The sequence below is a fragment of the Aulonocara sp. 'chitande type north' Nkhata Bay genome, linkage group LG19 (genome assembly GCF_057382095.1).
Source record: "Aulonocara sp. 'chitande type north' Nkhata Bay isolate Kocher_YH1m ecotype deep benthic linkage group LG19, A_spYH_male_GT1.1, whole genome shotgun sequence".
Taxonomy (NCBI): domain Eukaryota; kingdom Metazoa; phylum Chordata; class Actinopteri; order Cichliformes; family Cichlidae; genus Aulonocara; species Aulonocara sp. 'chitande type north' Nkhata Bay.
Genome location: NC_141362.1, coordinates 26880653 through 26901322, shown reverse-complemented (window position 1 = coordinate 26901322; position 20670 = coordinate 26880653). Strand labels below are relative to the sequence as shown.

At 42.9% G+C, this 20670-nt stretch overlaps 1 protein-coding gene and 1 pseudogene across 3 annotated transcripts in view; one reads left to right on the top strand and one right to left on the bottom strand.

Moving 5' to 3' along the window:
* Positions 1–20670, top strand: part of begain (brain-enriched guanylate kinase-associated) — a 63126-nt gene that overhangs the window by 2506 nt on the left and 39950 nt on the right. For 2 of the 3 annotated variants that reach the window (XM_086275822.1, XM_086275823.1), the window contains exon 2: positions 3786–3817. In XM_086275822.1, the coding sequence (XP_086131948.1) occupies positions 3786–3817 (32 nt within the window). Of the gene's footprint in view, positions 1–3785; positions 3818–4075; positions 4142–20670 lie in introns of those variants that run through there. The other variant, XM_086275824.1, reaches the window with a different exon arrangement.
* Positions 6625–9492, bottom strand: LOC147307184 (uncharacterized; annotated as a pseudogene).

Below are 20670 nucleotides of genomic sequence, written 5' to 3'. Positions count from 1 at the left end.
TTGCTTAATTGCATCTGACACATGACCCACTTGTCATACAAAACTAAATCTGAAAACATGATTATTCATTAGCGAGAATCTGAATTATTCTGTGCTGTATATGCACAGGAATGCATGCACATAACATACAGATAGCTCCATAAGTATTTGGACATTTGCTATCCATCTTTTGAATGTTTGTAGGGCAAAAAGATGTCGATGCATTTAAATGAAAAGTAAAATAGACCACAGCAATGCTTTGAGAATACCCTGGCCATTGAAAATGTGCATTTACCAAGAAAAGATTTGTTCAAACTGCAGCTCATGTTATGATTTTCAGTCTATGATTGAAAAGAATAGGTATAAGCATTTGAACAATTACACAAATTCTGTAGTTTTTGCCTCCATACTCCATCACAGGGGATTTAAAGTCACTGGGGATATGAAGAGCTTTATCAAAAGTATTGCATCAACAATCTAGGAGTTACAGTGCCCTATTTTCAGAGGCTTAAAAATAATTGGTCAGTTGAGAAGGTAGTTTCGAGGCCTATTTTCTTGTTGTTCTATGACACATTAAGCAGACAAAATATCTGGAATCAATTTCAAGTGTTGAACTTGTATTTTCCAGCTTTTTACTGAAATTCTCAAAATGAGGTCCAAAAAGTTGATGCAAGTGAAGGAGGCCATCATTAGACTGGGGAAAAAATAAAATAAAATAAACCTATCAGAAAGATAGCAAAAACATCAGGTGTAATCAAACAAACAGCATTTGGCAACACCAAAAGACCAGAGAGACCACAGAAAACAACTAAAGTGGATGAAAAAGTCCAGTCAAGAACATTTTAAACAGATAGGCATATCTGTTGTAGTATAAGCTAAACATGTAGTATACCTCCTTCTTTGCTATACTATGGGTTTTACTTGGATGTTTCTACTTTTTCTGGTCCCTAAAGTCTACATGAAGAGATGTCTTCATGAATGGAAGGTGCAAACCACTGGTTACACACAAGAGCAAGCAGGTCAGATTACACTTTGGCAGAAAAAACATCTGACAGGGCCTCAACAGTCCTAAAAAAATAATAATTTGGAACAGATGAAACCAAGATGAAACTGCACTAAAATGATGAGAAGAAAAAAGAAGGGAAAAGAAGAGAAACAGCTTGTGATTCGAAGCATACACCATCATCTGCGATAGCATGGGCATGTAGGTCAGTGGAGCCAGGTCACTAGTGTTTATTGATGATGTGATTGCTGGTAGAGGTAGCAGGATGTATTCTGAAGTGTTGGGCTGTGCTCTGCTTAGATTTAGCCAAATGCCGTAAAACTGATCAGACAGACCTTCGCACTACAAATGGATAATAACCCAAAGCTGTTGTACTAATACCCTGCTGCTAAATGGGTGAACTTTGACCAACGTCCAACAGTAAGGAGGAAGATAAATGTTTGGGATGTCGCTTTCTGACTAGAACTTATTCACTGGATGTCAGCTCCCTAGCAACTGTTCAGCCGATGAGTGGGTGTATGTATTAAAAGGAATACATTTGGCAAAAAGAGAGAAAACTGCTGTATGGCAGCTTTTCACAGTTAGTGGCTTGCAAGTGTAGAGATGAGGTGGGCGCTTCTTTCAAGGTAGGAGAAAAAGAAGGAGAAGTGTCCTCTGCAGTCTGGAGGGCAAGGCTGAAATACATCTATTACAAAATATGTGATGAGCTGAGATAAACTGAGAACTTGTAATTGAGACATAGTGAAGTTATAAATTATCAGTCAGCAGCGGAATGCATCCTAACAATACAAGAGTATACCTGTGAAATACAGCAGTAATTAAACATGAAGCAAGTATGTGGGCTATGTATGTATGTGTGTGTTTCGATAAAATCATCACCTAGTAAATGCAAGCATGGCGTCCTGTGAATGACCTTCATATTGGGATGAGAATAGCAGATTTACTGTTAAATGCTGTAGGAGCAGTGATTCAAAAAAGTGTCATGAAAATAATGCTGAAAAATATCCACAATGGTATCAGAAATAATTCTAAGAAGAAATCCTAACGATTACAAAGTTTTTAAAAAATACTAATTAATATTTTTTATGATAAAAGTTTTATCAAATGGTAATGTGAAATGCAAGATGGCTTCAAATCCAGGGGGCCTTCTGTGTGGAGTCTGCATATTTCCCCTGTGTCTGGGTACTCAGACATCCTCCTACAGTCCAAAGACATGCATGGAGTTGGGCTAACTGGTAATTCTAAATTGCCCATAGGTGTAAATGTAAGAGTGAATGCTTGTTTGCCTCTGTGTGTGAGCCCTGGCGGCATGTCCAGTGTGTACCTGTCTCTCACACTATGACAACTGGGATAAGCTCCAGACCCCCCATGACGATGAATTGGAAATCAGAAGAAAATGGATATTTAGCTGCCCAAGCTATGTACAAAATAAATGACAAATAGTGTTTGTCAAGTCAGTACTTTTTAATATATGTCTGCTTTTTGTCTCCATTCTATCATCATTTAGCAAAAGTGAGTTAAAGGTTAATATTTTACCTTTTTCACTGAATGAAAGTAAATCCATGTGAGCTGATTATCATTCAGTGATGCCTTGCAGGAATGCCAATTCTATCCTCCTCCCCCTCTCTCTAGGCTTGCCCTCTCCACACAGAGGGATGCTGGGATGGAAGGATGGACGTGGAGGTGGGGGGTGGGGGGATTACTGAGCGTTGTCTCATTCAGTAGCTGTATGAGTCATCCTGCTGTATCATTCGCACTGTTTGTAACACCCACGCAACTGCGTGAAGCCCGGCTTCCACACACTCACCAATACGCACTGCAATCTTGTAGTCCGTATGTTGAAGCTGTGCACCTGTGACATTTAATATACCTTGCTAAATCCTCACCAATGAGACTGACGTGAACCTGAAAACATACCAACCTACTACAGCACCAAAACAATGCGTGACTTTGTGGCCACTGTAAAGTTCATGAAGAAGACGGTGAAATTGGGAGTTTTTTATGGCCATGCATGTAACTTGTAACTGCATTAAAATAATTCAATGTAAATTCTTGTGAAATCCTTATTATTTACAATCTATATGCAAACTATGACCAGTCTATTTATTTGCATTCATGTGTAGATATGACAGAGCAGCACTGAGTATGCTCAGTACTGAGTATAATATAGCTAGCCATCAGTTAGCTTATGTTATAAACACTAAACAGCGTTAGCAACCTGAAGCGACTAACTTCCACATAACAAAGTGTGGTCCTTTTTTTCTACAGATTGTTGCATATCGAAATAAAATACGAAGCGCTCAGCAGTGAGCTTCATGTTAGGCAGATTTTTGTGTTCCCTAAGGTAGCAATATCTTCATTCTTCAAAACAAGAGAGTGGTATCAAGAAAGAAATCTAAGAAGAGTACTTCATTCTTTTAGACTTAATTTGCAACATTTTTAGTTTTGTTTACCATTTTACTTTTTTGTACTTTCCTCCTAGCAACTACAGTCTGCAAGTCTGCCTCTCACCCTCGGGCACTTTCTCTCCCTTTCTGCAGCACACAGCATTTTTCTTTTGCACTGTTAATCTGTCATTTCTTGCTCTGCCTCTCTCCTCCTTTCACTTAATGTTCTCAGAACTGATACAGTGTGTGAGAGTGAGGAAATAATGGATATATTTGTTTGCCGAGACACAGCCACTCTGAGAGCTCGTTAAACACCAGATAAGAGGTATTCCACGGCGTGCAGTGGCAGCGGCGGCGCCAGATAAATCTGCTTGATAAATATATCTAATCATTTCACCCGCTTCTCTTCCTACCAGGAATCTGATGGCGAGACGCAGCATAACACAAGGTTGGCTACTTTCACTTTTACTTCCTCTCCTCCCAGCAGTTACACCTTCAGCCACACCTCTCCTCTCTCTCTCTCTCTTCCCTCTTCTCTCCATCACTCCCCTAACCCCTCCTCTTCCAGAACACCTCCTCCTGCTCCATTCAGTTCACAGCTCCCTCTCTCATTTTCTCTCTCTCCCCTCTCTCTCTCTCTCTGCCTACCAGCCCTGTCTCCAGTCAGAATTAGGGGAGTCTTTTTCTAAATGCATGCAGCTCTGAGGGGATGCACAGGCACATGAAAGTAGTGATTTTATCTGCTGAAAATGAGGCAAATGGCATATAAACGGTAAGGCAAGGAAGCGAAGAAGTGCATGCCTGTTTTCATTAGTGGCGCTGAGATAAGTGTGTGTAGTTGCTTTGCTGCACTTGTGAAAGTAATGATTGTTGTGAGGGCTCTTCTGTAGCTGTTGTGCCTCTCTGTTCATGTGTTGCATATTCTGAGCGCTTTGAGAAAGCGCTGGGTAGACTGCTCTGCATTCAACAGTACACTATGTTTGGAGAATGTGACTACATGTTGCGCAGCATACTGGAGTAAAATCTGAAGGTTTTTTTTACTGGAAGTCACTGCATGTAAGTTAGGTTGGTCATGATCGTTTGGTCAAGTTGAACTAAACTGGTGTAACTGGTGTTGTTGCTTAGGGGTTATTATTGTCGTCTGGATTTTAGTGGTATGAGAATAATGAGTTACCACGTTTTTTTTCATAGCCCTCAATTTACTCCCATAATATTTCACTGAGCAAGAAGATACCACAGAGAGGCTATTACAGCCCATCATGAGAAAGAAAGTTGCTCTCATTAAGCCAAACTCCTCACCTTGCATTTGATGAGTTGAGAAAAGACGTGATAGATGGGTGTGATCACTTTGAATTTCAGTGAGGAAATCCTAAAGCCTTTAGTGATGCATTGCCTTTAGGTGGCTCTATAATCAGCATGTCAGCATAACATGATCATAACATCTAGAAGTTAATTGCTTTCACCTCCGGTCTTAACCTCCTGCTAGTGAGGAACCATTGATTTTGGAGATGATCCCTACTTCCTGTTACATAATTAAAGCAAACAGAACCTTGGATAAAGTGCAGTCTAGAGGGAAACTTTGAATCTTTGAAGTGAGTTTCAAACCTCCTGTACAGTGGAGAGAGCTTTAATTAATGTGGTGCAAAAACAAAGGAAGAGTGAACAATGTGCGCTAACCTTCTGCCACTTTAAGCTATATTAACTCGTAATTAGTTGGAAGATGGCACTTTGTATTTGCAAATGGTATGGCTGTGGAATGGTGCTGCACATTTATCCAATATTCCTTGTCAATATGCAATCTATGTCAATCACAGTGATGTAATTTACACACTTTTGCATATCCTAAATGTCTTTTTTGATTGTGTTTAATACTGAATGTGTACGCGCCATTTAACTTCAATATTTACTGTAAAATATTCTCAAAATGCAGTAACACAGTATGCTGGCAGACAAATAAATGAATAATTAACCAGGCAGCTAGGTATCTTTCTACTTGGAAAACCGAGGAAACAAGTCTGGTTTCCCCTTTTCCAAGGATCCTATAAAATATCATAACATGCTTCTTTCAATCCTTTTCACTGTATTTAACTAACTGTAGTTTTTGCACACAGATATCCTGTTGGTGCGTTGGGACCAAAATTATTTCATTGCATTTCTTTTATTCATTTATTATTATTATTATTATTATTTTAAATTATTAATCATCTCAGTTGGATTTAGAAAAAAGATCATTCAATAGCTGATACTTTTTTTCAGAGCTCAGTTATCTTGGTTGCCAGGATGGTGTGTCAGGCATAAAATATCCTTGCTAATATACTTACCACTAATTTTCAAAGTCGTGCTTACTGTGACATAAATGTGCGAATTTGTGTCCAGGAAAAATGAACATTATTAGATTTTCTTTGCTATTTTACCATGTGATAGGCTGGTATGACCAGAGATGGGGAAATGTCCCTTGTCCATGCAAGCAAATTATGCTAATCATAATATATATGGCCAATATATAAGGTTTCAAATAATAATGTATGGATATGTGCAGGTAATCCCTGTTAATCAAAACCTCAGGCTTCAGACTGCTCCAAGAGCTCAGTTTCCAACTATTGATTTTCTACTCTTGGCTCTGAATACTGTGAAAAAGAAATCTTGAATATGGTCATCTCAGGCTGATGCTCTGACTGTGAAAAAACAGTCCCATACACGTGCTGTTGAAAATTTCCAATAGTGAGGGTCAGTCAGTAGAAAGTTAAATGGAGAGAATATAAAAATGATTGGTTCAAATATAGTATGAACTAATGGGCTCGGTGTAAGATAAATATGTTTTGGTTTTTAACTGCCAATCATGCAAAGCTACTCTAAATCTTGTGCAGTACAAGAATAAAAATATGCAATTGGAAATTAACATAATAGGTCCACTTTAAATGAGTCCAAAGATGAAAATTAATAAGTGCTGAAGTCCGTCCAAACAAACCATCAGCTCCACCAACCCCTGCAGCACAACGAGCTCTGCTCCTCCTCAGTTTTCTGAAATGATTCTTGTCATAGATAATAAGCCAAAGCTTACCACCAAAGGCTGTTTTGTACTTCACATGCAAGCTGAGTTAAATCAATGCCAATAAAATTGAGATCATTGTGCACCGACTGTCACGGTCTGGCTGGCAGATCGTGGGGAGATGGGGAAATAGGACCCAAACGCTGGACTTAATGGAATGAACAGTGGGTTTATTTACAGTGAGGTAATTGTACACCACACATTGAATCTCCAAAAGTGCTCCCTCGACTCCCGTGACGTGTCTTCTCCCAAGTGCTGGTATCCCGTGCTCTCTGCCCCTGTGCCTTCACACACCCCGTGTGTCTTGCAGTCCTGTGTTCCGCTGTCCTCCTGGGGAAAAACACAGACACAGCCGTTATGGCACCAACTCCGGCAGGCATACACTTTAACAACACTAGAAACACTGACATGGAGTCTAACTCAACGATCCTGCGCCGGAGGAAGCTCCATCGCTCTGTTAAGTAGCTCCCCCGACGATCCTGATCAGAAGCAGGTGTGTGGTAAGCTAGGCGTGACCAGCAGCTGGCAGGGCCACACCCATCAGGCCTGCAGGTGGCTGTCCTTCATCCTCCAGCCTCACACACATACACACACCAGCATTGAACACAAGAACACAGTGCAGCAAACATACATCCAATACACTAATAACAATAAAGGTCCACACTGTTCACGAACCCCGAGTCCCCGGAACCGGGTCCGTGACAGTACCCCCCCTCTAAGGGTCGACTCCCGACGACCCCAAAACAAAACCACAGAACAACCAACCCAGGGCGGGTGGCGGGGGGTCCAGGACGGAGGGCCCCAAAACCACTCCGCTAAACAGCCACCACAAAGCAACAAAAGAAAAAACACAGGTCAACAGTCCAATCCCCCGGTCCAGTGGCAGCAAACAGTTCTGGCGGCCGATCTGCAGGACGGCAAAACAAGCGGGACCCGCTGCGGGTTAGGCAGTGGCGGCAAAAAAAAAGTTCAGGTGGCCTACCTCTAACCCCGTGATGGAAGCAGAACGCTTCAGGCGGCCTGCCACGGATCCGGTGGCAACGGCGTTGCAGCTCCGGCGGGCGGCCACGGGTCCGGTGGCGACAGTGTGACTGCTCCGGCGGGCGGCCACGGGTCCGGTGGCGGCGGCGTTGCTGCTCCCGCCTCAGCACCACCCACGATTCCCGACGTGGCGGCCGGGCTGCAGGACGTGGCGGCCAGGCTGCAGGACGTGGCGGCCGGGCTGCAGGACGTGGCGGCCGGGCTGCAGGACGTGGCGGCCCCTCCGGCACGCAGACCTCCAGCTCTGGCTCAGCGGATCCCTCCGGACCTCCGAGCTCCTCCGGTGGCAGCGCGGGCTCACCAAGCTCGCTGAGCTCCTCTGCTGGCAACGCCGGTCCCTCCGGCTCGTTGAGGTCCGCCAGCAGCGGTGCGGGCTTCTCAGTGGGTGGCTCGCTGGGCTGCTCCGGCTCACAGTGCTCCTCCGGCTCGCCGAGCTCCTCCGGCATTAGCTCGCTGGGCTGCTCCGGCTCACAGTGCTCCTCCGGCTCGCCGAGCTCCTCCGGCAATAGCTCGCTGAGCTCCTCCAGCATTAGCCCGCTGAGCTCCTCCGGCTCACAGTGCTCCTCCGGCTCGCCGAGCTCCTCCAGCAATAGCCCGCTGAGCTCCTCCGGCTCACAGTGCTCCTCCGGCTCACAGTGCTCCTCCGGCATTAGCTCGCTGGGCTGCTCCGGCTCACAGTGCTCCTCCGGCTCGCCGAGCTCCTCCGGCAATAGCTCGCTGAGCTCCTCCGGCTCACAGTGCTCCTCCGGCTCGCTGAGCACCTCCGGCTCGCTGAGCTGCTCCTGCTCGCTGAGCTGCTCCTGCTCGCTGAGCTCCACAGCTGGCGAACCGGGCTCCTCCGGCTCGCTGAGCTGCTCCGGCTCGCTGAGCTGCTCCGGCTCGCTGAGCTGCTCCTGCTCGGGCATGCTGAGCTCCACAGCTGGCGACGCGGGCTCCTCCCGCTCGCTGAGCTCCTGCTCGGGCATGCTGAGCTCCTCCGGCTCGCTGAGCTCCTCCGGCTCGCTGAGCCGCTCCTCCGGCTGCGACGCGGGTATAGATGGTCGGTGATCCGGAGGTGAAGATGGCGATGCGGAAGCTGCAGGTGGCGAAGATGACGGTCGAGCGGGTGATGTGGATGGTGAAGTCGAGAGTTCTGCGGTCGCTGCAGTCTGATGGGACGCTGGTGGAGAAGTAGCTGCAAAGGGCGGAGGTGATAATGGTGCGGCAGCTACTCGTGGTAGACTGGACAGCGATGTAGAAACAACAGGCGGGTGACATAATGGCAGGGTAGTTCCAGCAGGCATATCAGCCTCCAACTGAGGATGAAGACGAGAGGCTGACTGGACTGGCTGTGCTACGGCTACAGGCTGGGCAGCTGGCTGTATAAACATAGCCCCAGAATAAACAGTTCTAGACGAAACGGTCCTAACTCCTGGGTCCGAAGGAACATCAGGAGCACAGTCTCTTGAACCAGGAGGAAAAAACTCGTTCTCAAAACTAACATTGTCATCCTCCCAAACAGGAGAAACACGAGCTCTAGGGTTCACGGAGCTGGCATTCACAGCCTTGGGGGAAACAGTCTGTTTATCCCTAGGCACGAAAGGTGAATGAAGGGAGACTCTGTCACTCACCCTAGGCGGTTGTTTGAGCCGAATCCCTGGCTCCTGCTGGAGCTGTGAGTGCTGGCTGCGTGTTCGCTGCCTCCCTGTTGAAGAGGGAGCGTCGCTGGCGGAATGTGACGAGGGCGGATTCTGAAGTGGCTGCTCCTGCTGTGATGTGGAAATGCTGGGTGAGTCAGGTGGCACGATGATAATTCCTAACATTTTGTAAAAAGCTTGTGCAGGTGTAAGCAGATTGCTGGCAGGCTCGTAGTAATCCTCCCGGGACCGGCTGGAGCGTTTTCTGCGAGACCGAGGCGTCCGCGGGGAGGAAACAGACGAGTGGGCCGACGGGTAGGCTGCCAGCGAGGAACGGCAGCACGGAGGCCCTCCAAGCACTAGTCGGGTCCCGTCAAAACGGGAGCTGCGCTTCCGCGGTGAGTCCGCTGGGTCCATAGTGGCAGGATCGTTCTGTCACGGTCTGGCTGGCAGATCGTGGGGAGATGGGGAAATAGGACCCAAACGCTGGACTTAATGGAATGAACAGTGGGTTTATTTACAGTGAGGTAATTGTACACCACACATTGAATCTCCAAAAGTGCTCCCTCGACTCCCGTGACGTGTCTTCTCCCAAGTGCTGGTATCCCGTGCTCTCTGCCCCTGTGCCTTCACACACCCCGTGTGTCTTGCAGTCCTGTGTTCCGCTGTCCTCCTGGGGAAAAACACAGACACAGCCGTTATGGCACCAACTCCGGCAGGCATACACTTTAACAACACTAGAAACACTGACATGGAGTCTAACTCAACGATCCTGCGCCGGAGGAAGCTCCATCGCTCTGTTAAGTAGCTCCCCCGACGATCCTGATCAGAAGCAGGTGTGTGGTAAGCTAGGCGTGACCAGCAGCTGGCAGGGCCACACCCATCAGGCCTGCAGGTGGCTGTCCTTCATCCTCCAGCCTCACACACATACACACACCAGCATTGAACACAAGAACACAGTGCAGCAAACATATATCCAATACACTAATAACAATAAAGGTCCACACTGTTCACGAACCCCGAGTCCCCGGAACCGGGTCCGTGACACCGACAAACCCTTTCAAAGTCACGGTCTCCATATGAAAGAGCGCACTAAGAGACTACTAGCCAAATAAAAGCCAGTTTTTATGAGATTTAAAGTAAATAATTGAAACCTTGTGAAAAGTCTTGTATTTTGCATGTTGTGTACGTGCATAGTAGATTGCAAGCACTGCTATTATCTGATTTTCAGATTTTTCATAAGCTCTTTACAAAGTGATTTGAAGACGAAATCTGAATTTTCCTACTTTCTGACTGTAATACAAATATCACTATCAAACTAAAATTGAAAGCTGAAAATAGTGAGCACATTGCATACTGTAAAAGAGACTGTGTGCCAGTTAAGTCAAAAAATAACTGCTTACTGACAGATGAAAAGGTTACAGCTTTATAACTTTTTTTCTCTCTTTTCTGGTCTCGAAATAACAAAATTCTTGTCCCCGTTCAATCTTTCAAAGAATTCAGTGAGTTTTCATTAATCCGAGGGTAACGGAAGTATCTTTGTGAACTTAAAATTGCAGTCAGCGCTTGCTGAGATTGAATAAAGCAAGGACAGGAAAGGGATTGAAAAGCAGCCAAAGAATAGAGGGCAACTGCTGCATTAGTCCAACTCCTACTTTAGTTTTCCACTAATGTTTCATCTTCCCTTTATCAGATGCATCAATCCGTGATCCACTTTTCCACCACCATCAGCTTCTTAACGACATCAATCGCCTGCTCTGCTTCACTTAGACTTTTAGGAATATGCCTGAAGAAGCTTTGTTTGTTCATCTCTCATCTCTTCCTAAGCACATAGCTTCCAAAGGCAGATGCTATACAAAGTCTCCCTTCAGGTTAGCCTGGAGCAGTTTACCACCTCTCTGCTCTCTCATTCTTCTGTCTAATTATTTCCAAGACCATGAGCTCTGGGAATCATGCAGGAGCCGTTTGTTAGGGTCCACTACTGTAGCGTGTGGAGCTGGGCGATGTGGAATCTACTTTGGAGCGTTCTCAAGGGTTTGGCTCTGTCTTCGAGCGTGCACATGTACCCATATTCTTTGATTTAGACCGCTGTGCATCACATGTCTAACTCTTAAGATGCCTTCTCCCTTTGACGTCCCACCTCACCACCCTCATCGCTCCCTGGACATCTGGAGATATGCCTGTCTGCTGCTGGCGTTTATACAGCTCCGTAAAAGCCAACAGGACAGGGTCAGCTGAGCAACATAAGCCTCTGGTGCACATACACATAGAGTAGACCTCAAGTCTCTCAAAAGCACAAAGTCCATGTACTGTATGTCAAAAGAGTGGGATGCGTGGCATTTTAATGTGACCGATAAAATACAGAAGATAAAGGTCTTCAACTCAGAGGTTTTAACTCAAGCTTACTGCCCCTACTTGCTTGTGTGTTCTCATTAATGCATTAGCTTCAGTCCTGATCTTTCTGGTTCAGTGTCGTGGTTCTGACGCTCTTGCTGTATAAACAATAATTTGTTGACACGCTCTTGGCAGTGTGTTGAGCTTAATAATAGAAGCGGCTTTTTCCTCTTAAAAGAGGCTTTTTGTCAAACAAATATACAGCTCTGTTTCTAGCTACATGTTGAACAAACTGCGCACCTATTGCACCCATTACACCTCAGTAAATATTTCATTGCACCCTGGAGGGCTGTGCACATGCTGCTGTATGTTCGGCCCACATGCGCATAATCACTCTGAGCCCCGGTGGCCTCCTGTGGTTTAATGCATGGTGGATTTCCAGATGTCCAATCTGGACGTGATGATAAAAAAGAAAAGGCTTTAAGGTGAAAAGAACAGGATTCTTTTTTCAAAGACAAAATGTGGCCATTGTAGAGCTTTGTGGTCTGCAGCGCTGAGCTGTCCTACAGTACGACGTTACGCTGTACTCTACAGAAGGGAATGTAGGGCTTTAGTCAGAGATTAGAGTTAAACCTATAAAGTCAGTTATCACTGGATTTATATCAGTAAGTTTGGTAAATCTGATGTCTGTGGAAAAAGAAATTAATAGTTTCCTCTATTAACTATAATATTAGGGATTTATATAGTTATAAATGTCAACAAAAAACCTATATATGGGCTCTTAAAGTGGTTATAATTAATATTGCATTAACAATGTATGACATGACTCATATGTCAATGAACCTGCAGAGAATTGTGCACTTCCTCTGTGCAGTTTTACTATGTGCTTAAGTTTATCGTTTCCATTTTATGGCTTGTTTGTAGTTACAGCAGACAGGTTTTTAAATGCATTAAGATGAGATAAAATAACACATAAGAGGAGTGTTTAAAAGCTACAGTACACGGCAAAATATTACCATCAGCTGTCAGTTGGTAGAAACCAAAAACAGCAAAAAAGAGAGAGCATCACATTTAAATTCGGTAGGTGTAAATGTATGCTAACGTCGCTAACACAGCAGCTTTAAATGCAATAATATGTCAGTGTGTTGAATGAATATTGAAGTCACGCTGTATTTTGTATGAACCCACATACGGGGAAAACACAAACAAGAGCAGAAGCTTAACCGAAGCAAACATTAACAGAAACTGTAGCAGCACAGCGAGGCTTCACTTAGGCACAGTGATGTCTTCAGTTAAAAGCTGCTAGTGTGCTAACATTCCCACGGTGCCAAAATGCAGATGTTTTTCAGAAATAATGTTTACCTTGTTTACAACTTGGTGCATTAGCATTCTGTTGTATATTTTAGTAAGTAACTGCAGGAAGCTCAACATTAGTGAAGAGGAAGATGGCTGCACTTGCTGACATGACATATTTTCACATATACAGTATGACTGTTGCTAAGTTGCTTAAAGTCCTATGTTAAGTTAAAATGAAATATTCCGAGGAATGCTAGAAATAGAATACACAAGGAGTTATAAAGTTTGACGGGTAGGAAGGAGCTTCTGTGATGTTCTTTGGTGGGTTTTTGCTAGCACAAGATGGAAAGGGTTTGAAGGTCTGACCAATACTGATCGTGCATCGAGTACAAAACTTGGACGGCATTGGGCTTGTGATTCACGCTACCACATATCTACATATTCTCCAAATACCCTATTCTTCTCCATCTAGATAAGCTTTGTCACTCTTAGAATATTTTTACGAGGTCTGTTTGCCTATAATTTGGTAAAAGACGCTTCACTCAGTCCTTGGGGCTTCTGCAGACACAGAATCATTACAGACTTGCAAGAAACTCAACTCTTAATTACCTTTGAGATATGAGGCCTAGTGGCAGGAGGCCTGCTTAAGACAGAAATATCTCTTGCAAGCGAGTTTGTGAAAGAGTAGTAGTAATGATAATAGTGGTATTTGTAAAACATTTTTTATTTGTTACTTAACGCCTTAAAGCCTAAAAGAACTTGACTTTCTGTTGCACTAAAATACACAGTAAAGGGCTTCAATGTATTAATTACAGCTCACCTGAGGAGAACAATGATGTTCATAATTTTGTGGGATTTGCTCTAATCCTGGTTGAGATGTTATAGTCTTCATTTAACTATTACATTTGACTAATTAACTACTACAGTTTAAACATTTACAAAAAACAGAAAAACCAAAAACTATTAATTCCCAAGTAGTAAAGAAAACACGAATATTACAGTATATATTAGAGCTTTAAAATGCTTCTTATTATACTTCTTGTCCTCTGCCAGGCTGGGAGCACAGGTATGTCACGACTGGGTTGTCATGGCAACCTCAGCAAAGACTGAACTCCTCTTTCACATAATTTTAACAATGGAGATCAATTGAATCGGTCTATATGCGAAACACACAAACATAGCATATGGATTGTATTAATCTTCTTCTTATTATACTACTCTCTTTCTCGCTATCTCCCCCCCTCTCTCCTCCTGACTCTTGTTGCTTGCTTTAAGGGTTATGAAGGGGTGAAGAGCACAATGAGCTATTGGCCTACAGCAATGTGTAGTTGTAGAGCTTTGTATTGTATATTTATTGCAGGAAACACAGAAACAGAGACAGAGGGGAGACTTTGTAGATACATACAGATAAAACAATATAAATCATTGAATGTTCATAAACTAGATTCATGTCACCACTATTTTTTGTCCTATTTTTCCTATTGTTTTTTTTTTCTGTCAGACAGTTACTGAAAAAAAAACATTTTAAAGAGCTCTCACAATTCTGCTGGAGGCTTGAAAGGAAATTAAATTTAGAAGTGCTCGAGTTGTTTTTCCCGATGAGAGTAAACATCATTGGAATTATAGGTGACTTGAACTTCATTTGACCTGATGGATCTGGATGCTATTACTTTGTCCGGGTTGCTGCCCAGAAGCTTTTGTAGCAAATAGGTTTTTTGTTGGTCTTGCTATATTCTTTGGTCAAGGTCTATATTAATGTCTTATTAATCTTGAGCAGACATTGAAAATCTTTTCATCCTTTGCCCAGAAGAAAAACCTCACACATCTTGAAAGTATTCTTTTAAGTGCAGTGTGTTATACTGTGCCTACCTCTGTGTTACTGCAAGTGCCTCTGTTCTACCTTTTGCACATTGTCCAGGCTTCAAATCCTCTCTGTTGTATGTAAATCTATTCTCATTTTCAGTCTTCACAGATTAAACCAGGAGAAAAGTAGCACTCAGATGAATTCATGAAAGCCGGTGAATAGAGGAGGAATTTTGATTTAAAGCCTCTCTAGGGCATGCAGCCTTTCCAGAAAACTTCTCCCTTAGACTATATTTTTAGCTTTGATATTAATTGCTGAGCTTTTATAGAACTGTTGAGAAGCACAAAAATTATGAAACTGGTGGTCACTATGAGAAAGACTTGGATCTGTTCAAAACATGACTGGAAAAAAACAGGCACAACAATACCTGAAAGTTGGGGTTGAAACAATTGCTGTGAATTTAATTGGAAATGAGATTTTTTGATTTGATTTTCTATGTATTATTATAGGGTCTCCACCTGCCTTGAGATGACTGCTGTTGTCATTTGATGATATATAAATAAAATTTGAAATAAAAAATGACAGAGTTAAATCTTCCTTCGACTTTGCGCTGTTTGGCTAGTTGTACCATTTAACTCCAGTAAGAAATAATATCAAACTGCAACAGTAAAAAATGCTGTTAGTTTAAAAAAATGAATAAATAATCCACCACAGTAGATTTCTAAACCACAGTTTAGAAAACTGTTTGCTTTGATAACTTTAGCATGATGACCATTTTCTGCTTTTCTGCAGCATTGTGTTCAGCACGTCACCTGTCTTTTACTCATATCTGTTAATCTCCAAACAGAGAAGGAAACGTCTTGTTCCATTTATTGAGATTATCAATTTGAGAGTTAGTGAATATGTGAAAATGATCTTCTCTGTGTGTTTTCCAGCCTTGTTGACTCCAGGTTCTAACTGCTAATGCAGTGACTGATGATCAGATTAGGGTTGGTCTTTCCACACAGGAGTGAGGGCGGTCCTCTCTATCAGCCAATCACAGCTGCTCCATCATTTGCAAAGGGTACAAACCATGCAAATAACATTCATGCTCAAAATTTCTATATGCCAAAATTCTAACAAAATATCACAGTCACCAGCCTGATGCAAATGAAATAAGATGCTGCAGAAATCAACTTTGACACTCAGTAGGAATATTTATAGGGTTTTTTTGTAAGGCTCCTAAAAAAAAGTCTGACAGCTCTGAATCATTTTAATTTATATTTTATTTAGTTAGAAGTCGTTTCCATATTGAAATAGCTGCAGTATAATGCAATGGCAAGTAAGGGGAGCAGTGCTTGCCTGGAGAACTGAAACTGAAAGTGATTTCATCTCAAACAGTATTCTATCATAAAGATCCTCTCATGCCTGCTTACATCCATCCTTTACATCATTGCTGTTTTTAGGCCGCAGTCAATTATTGTCTCTGGAAGCAGGATTAACCCCCACTTTACAACAGTATCGTTGAAATCGAGCTGGAGTGTATTGTTAATATTTTTTAATAACTTCTTTAGTACATCAGCCTTGATGATAATGGAGAGTGGATGTCATTTTCTGCCATGTCCAGTTTATTAAAACAGGCAATGTGAACAGGTGCAGACTCCAACAAAGTAACATCTCAAATGACCAAACAATGTTTAAACAATGTTGCTAAGAGATCATTTTTATTTTTCATTCATCTTTTTATTGTCTATGCACATGTTGTCAGCCACCTCCTGTACATGGATGACATCAAGCTGTATGCCAAGAGTGAACGAGACATCGATTCACTGATCCACACTACCAGGCTATACAGCAATGACATTGGAATGTCATTCGGACTGGAGAAGTGTAGTCGGATGGTAACAAAGAGAGGGAAGGTAGTCAGAACTGAAGGGATTGAACTACCAGAAGGCAACATTGCAGACATAGAGGACAGTTACAAGTACCTGGGGATCCTGCAGGCGAATGGGAACCATGAAGAGGCCGCTAGAAAAGCTGCAACCACCAAGTACCTGCAGAGGGTCAGGCAAGTCCTGAGGAGTCAGCTGAATGGTAAGAACAAGATCCGGGCCATCAACGCGTACGCCCTGCCCGTGATCAGGTACCCTGCTGGGGTAATAGGCTGGCCAAACGAGGAGATAGAAGCCACTGACATAAAGACAAGAAAGCTCCTTACCATGCATGGAGGGTTTCACCCCAAGTCCAGCACCCTGAGGCTGTACGCTAAGCGGAAGGAAGGGGGCCGGGGACTGGTGAGTGTCAGCACCACAGTCCAGGATGAGACAAGGAACATCCAAGAATACATTGGGAAGATGGCCCCAACTGACCGAGTGCTCAGTGAATACCTCAGGCAGCAGAAACCCAAGAAAGAGGAGGGAGACGAGGAACCATTATGGAAGGACAGGCCCCTGCACGGTATGTACCACCGGCAGATAGAGGAGGTGGCTGATACCCAGAAATCCTACCAGTGGCTGGACAAAGCTGGACTAAAAGACAGCACAGAGGCACTAATCATGGCAGCACAAGAACAAGCTCTGAGCACAAGATCCACAGAGTCTGGGGTCTATCACACCAGGCAAGACCCCAGGTGCAGGCTGTGTAAAGATGCCCGAGAGACAATCCATAGCACATAACAGCAGGGTGCAAGATGCTAGCAGGCAAGGCATACATGGAACGCCATAACCAAGTGGCCGGCATAGTGTACAGGAACATCTGTGCCGAGTATAACCTGGAAGTCCCGAGGTCAAAATGGGAGATGCCCCCAAGGGTGGTAGAGAATGACCGAGCTAAGATCCTGTGGGACTTCCAGATACAGACGGACAAAATGGTGGTGGCTAACCAACCGGACATAGTGGTGGTAGACAAACAGAAGAAGACGGCCGTAGTGATCGATGTTGCGGTTCCGAATGACAGTAATATCAGGAAGAAGGAACACTAGAAGCTGGAGAAATACCAAGGGCTCAGAGAAGAGCTCGAGAGGATGTGGAGGGTGAAGGTAACGGTGGTCCCCGTGGTAATCGGAGCACTAGGTGCGGTGACTCCCAAGCTAGGCGAGTGGCTCCAGCAGATCCCGGGAACAACATCGGAGATCTAGAAGAGCGCAGTCCTGGGAACAGCTAAGATACTGCGCAGGACCCTCAAGCTCCCAGGCCTCTGGTAGAGGACCCGAGCTTGAAGGATAAACCGCCCGCAGGGGCGTGCTGGGTGTTTTTTATATATATATATATATATATATATATATATATATAATTAAGGTATAAACCTGTTTTTCTAAACTCGGTTAACAGCTGTTTTTTCAGGAATGGGGTCCTCACTCCTCACATTTTTTTAGAATATGTCATATTACTTTAAATGAAAGAGATTACAAAGTATTTAAAATGATCCCAACTTAAATATCTACAGCAGTAGTTTTAATCCCTTCAACACTGATGGGGAACATTTTTCTGCAGAATAAGTACTCTTAAGTACCCTATTCATCATTGTCAGCTAATAGTAAATATACTGATGATGTACAAATAATGACATTAAACAGTTCTTCAGGAAGGAGTGCAGAAAGATGCACGAGACTGTATCTGTGTTTTATTATGGCCCAATTTAACCATTATCGTCTCTACTCACCTTTCTGTGAAAGTCACTACATGCCACTCGTGGTGACACAAGACAAAGCCGAAAAATAATCCCTCTCAAAATTCTGTTGTCATAGGAGTGAAAGTCAGTTTCTAATTTTACTGTTGTTAGACTATATCAAGATATTAAACTGAAAGTCAGAAAGGAGATATATTTTTATCACCACCCTAACCCTAACCCACTCAACCTTTTTCTTACCATAACCTTCAGTGAAGACACTCCCCAGCTTACATAGTTTTTTATCAATCATCTTGGGGTCAAATAGCAAAAAGAAAAAATTAGAGAAGCAATTTAATATCACCATAAACTTATATGAGCTGCAGGAGATCCCAGTGCAACTCAAGCTATACTGTCTCTTTAACCTTATAATATCAAATTTTGCTGTCTGTAAACTGACCCTAACCTGCTGCTTAGCTTTGCTCAGGTTAGAGCAGTCATGCTTTCCTGTGTGCAAGGTGGTGGTTAAGTTAATAAAAAGTTATATTGCACAATAGCAAAGTAAATGTAGATTGGATTATGAGGAGTGTAGTTTGGCAGGAGCAAATTAAAAGTGGGGTTGTAAATAACTCTTTGTACATCACCTTGAAATCTCTCTGATGCGTGATGATCCTACACTGAGGCAAAATGATTTTTATGCCACTCAGTTTAAAGACACTGATTGGTTCAGTGAGTTGGTATTGACATATTTATTGGGAAACTGAGAAAATGAAAGCACTAATCATGTGACGATAATTGAACGATCATTCATGTAATCTTAACCACAAATGCACTAAAGAACAGTTTCCCACACCAGCACTGAACTACACAACACATACAAACACACCAGTTATGTGGGAATGAATGTCTCCAGTTACTCATGCTGTGGCCCCCTGATGTGATCAGATCAGGGATAATGTGAAATCTCCCTTCAAATAGTCAGAATCGAAAGCTTGCTTCCTCTGAAGCTCGTTAGGTGTACATTCACAAACGTTGACTCCCGCAAATAAAACTTTATTGGTATGACTGATATACCATTTAAAGGGCCAAGGACCTGTAAAGGAGCTTGAGAAAATTTGATGAGTCATAACACAGCAAGGGAACCTATTTGTTATCAGTTAATTTATCCTCAGGAGCTTGTACTGTAGAAAAAAGGTATTAGCTCTGCAGCTTTGAACTATGCTTGACATTACTTCCAACTGCAATATCAGGTGTTTGTACTTTTAACAGGTCCTAGATTATACTGCAGTCAAAAGTGCAATTAATTAGTGTGCTCCCATCAACATTTCTGTATAATTTAGTTCACCTCTTAGATTTTAGTTGCCTAAATGAAACTGTAACTGGAAGCTTTTATCAAAGTTGTTACCCACTTAAGGTTAAGTCCCTTTTGATATGTAGATAGAAATTAAGAGGCGACAAACAGTATGTGGATTACTCCTCCGTTGCAGTTCTTGTCTTCAGGCAGCAAATTATGTTGACTAGTCATCATCAACATTGCTCCGGTGGCTTAATCCACAGAGCTGTTTTTCTGGCCGCTGGTAGTGGAGCATGCACAAGAGACTGCCATATTTCTGGAGTCTTGCATCAGAGGAAATGCACAACTCGCGCTTGTCGAGTTAAGCCTCAACCGATGTGGTACGTAATACCAGTGGGAAAAAATACTTGAAGAAAGGTTTCTAATTATCAACACTTCATCTTCTGTTTGGTCTGTTTGAATCTAATACCTCTGGGCGGAGCAGTTGTTGGTTAGACGTTTTTTTATTTTTTACAGCTTGTGTTTTATTGTTGGAACCATCCTACCAGAATTATTAACCATATATTTATGTAAGGCATTTTTAAGCAAAAAAGGCAATATTAATAAAATTTTTATCCATAAGAATGTGGTGCAGTTGTAACCACTGGAAAAAATAGCAGCACAGTTAACAGCATACACCATTTATCTAACAGTGGCCTGTGGAGCACAGACATGGAACCTCTTGGGGAGAGCTGTTGCGTCATGTGGCAATGGATCCCTTGGGGGCTCATGTGCATCCAGCAAAAGCTGGGATAAATTGCCGTCTCAGTAATTTGAGGCCATTCCTGACCAGTTTTGTGTTGCATTTTCCATAAAACTGAACGGGGGAATCTCCAGTGCAATGGGAGCATCCTTGATTTGCAACAGTATTTCTAAGAAGTATTTGAGGATTCCAAATTTTTGAATCATTACATAGTAATGCCATGATCAGTGGCATTCAAGTCACCCTGGTTTTAATGTTTAGGATGATCGATTTATGTAATAACATAATAGGGAAAGCTTTTTAATAGATGAATCTGCCATTTCAGTAAATTCTTATCCATACATTATGTACTATACAATCATTCTTCAAATATGATGTCCCCAAGCATGACTAGCAAATTAATGAAGAAAAATATAGACAGTCTTTATTTTTTTTAACCAGTATGTGATAATAAACAATTATTTCTGCAGCTGCTAATAAAGCAGTGACATTTTTTCTGATTCTAGAAAGCAGTGACAAAAAAACTCTGTTATTAGGAGG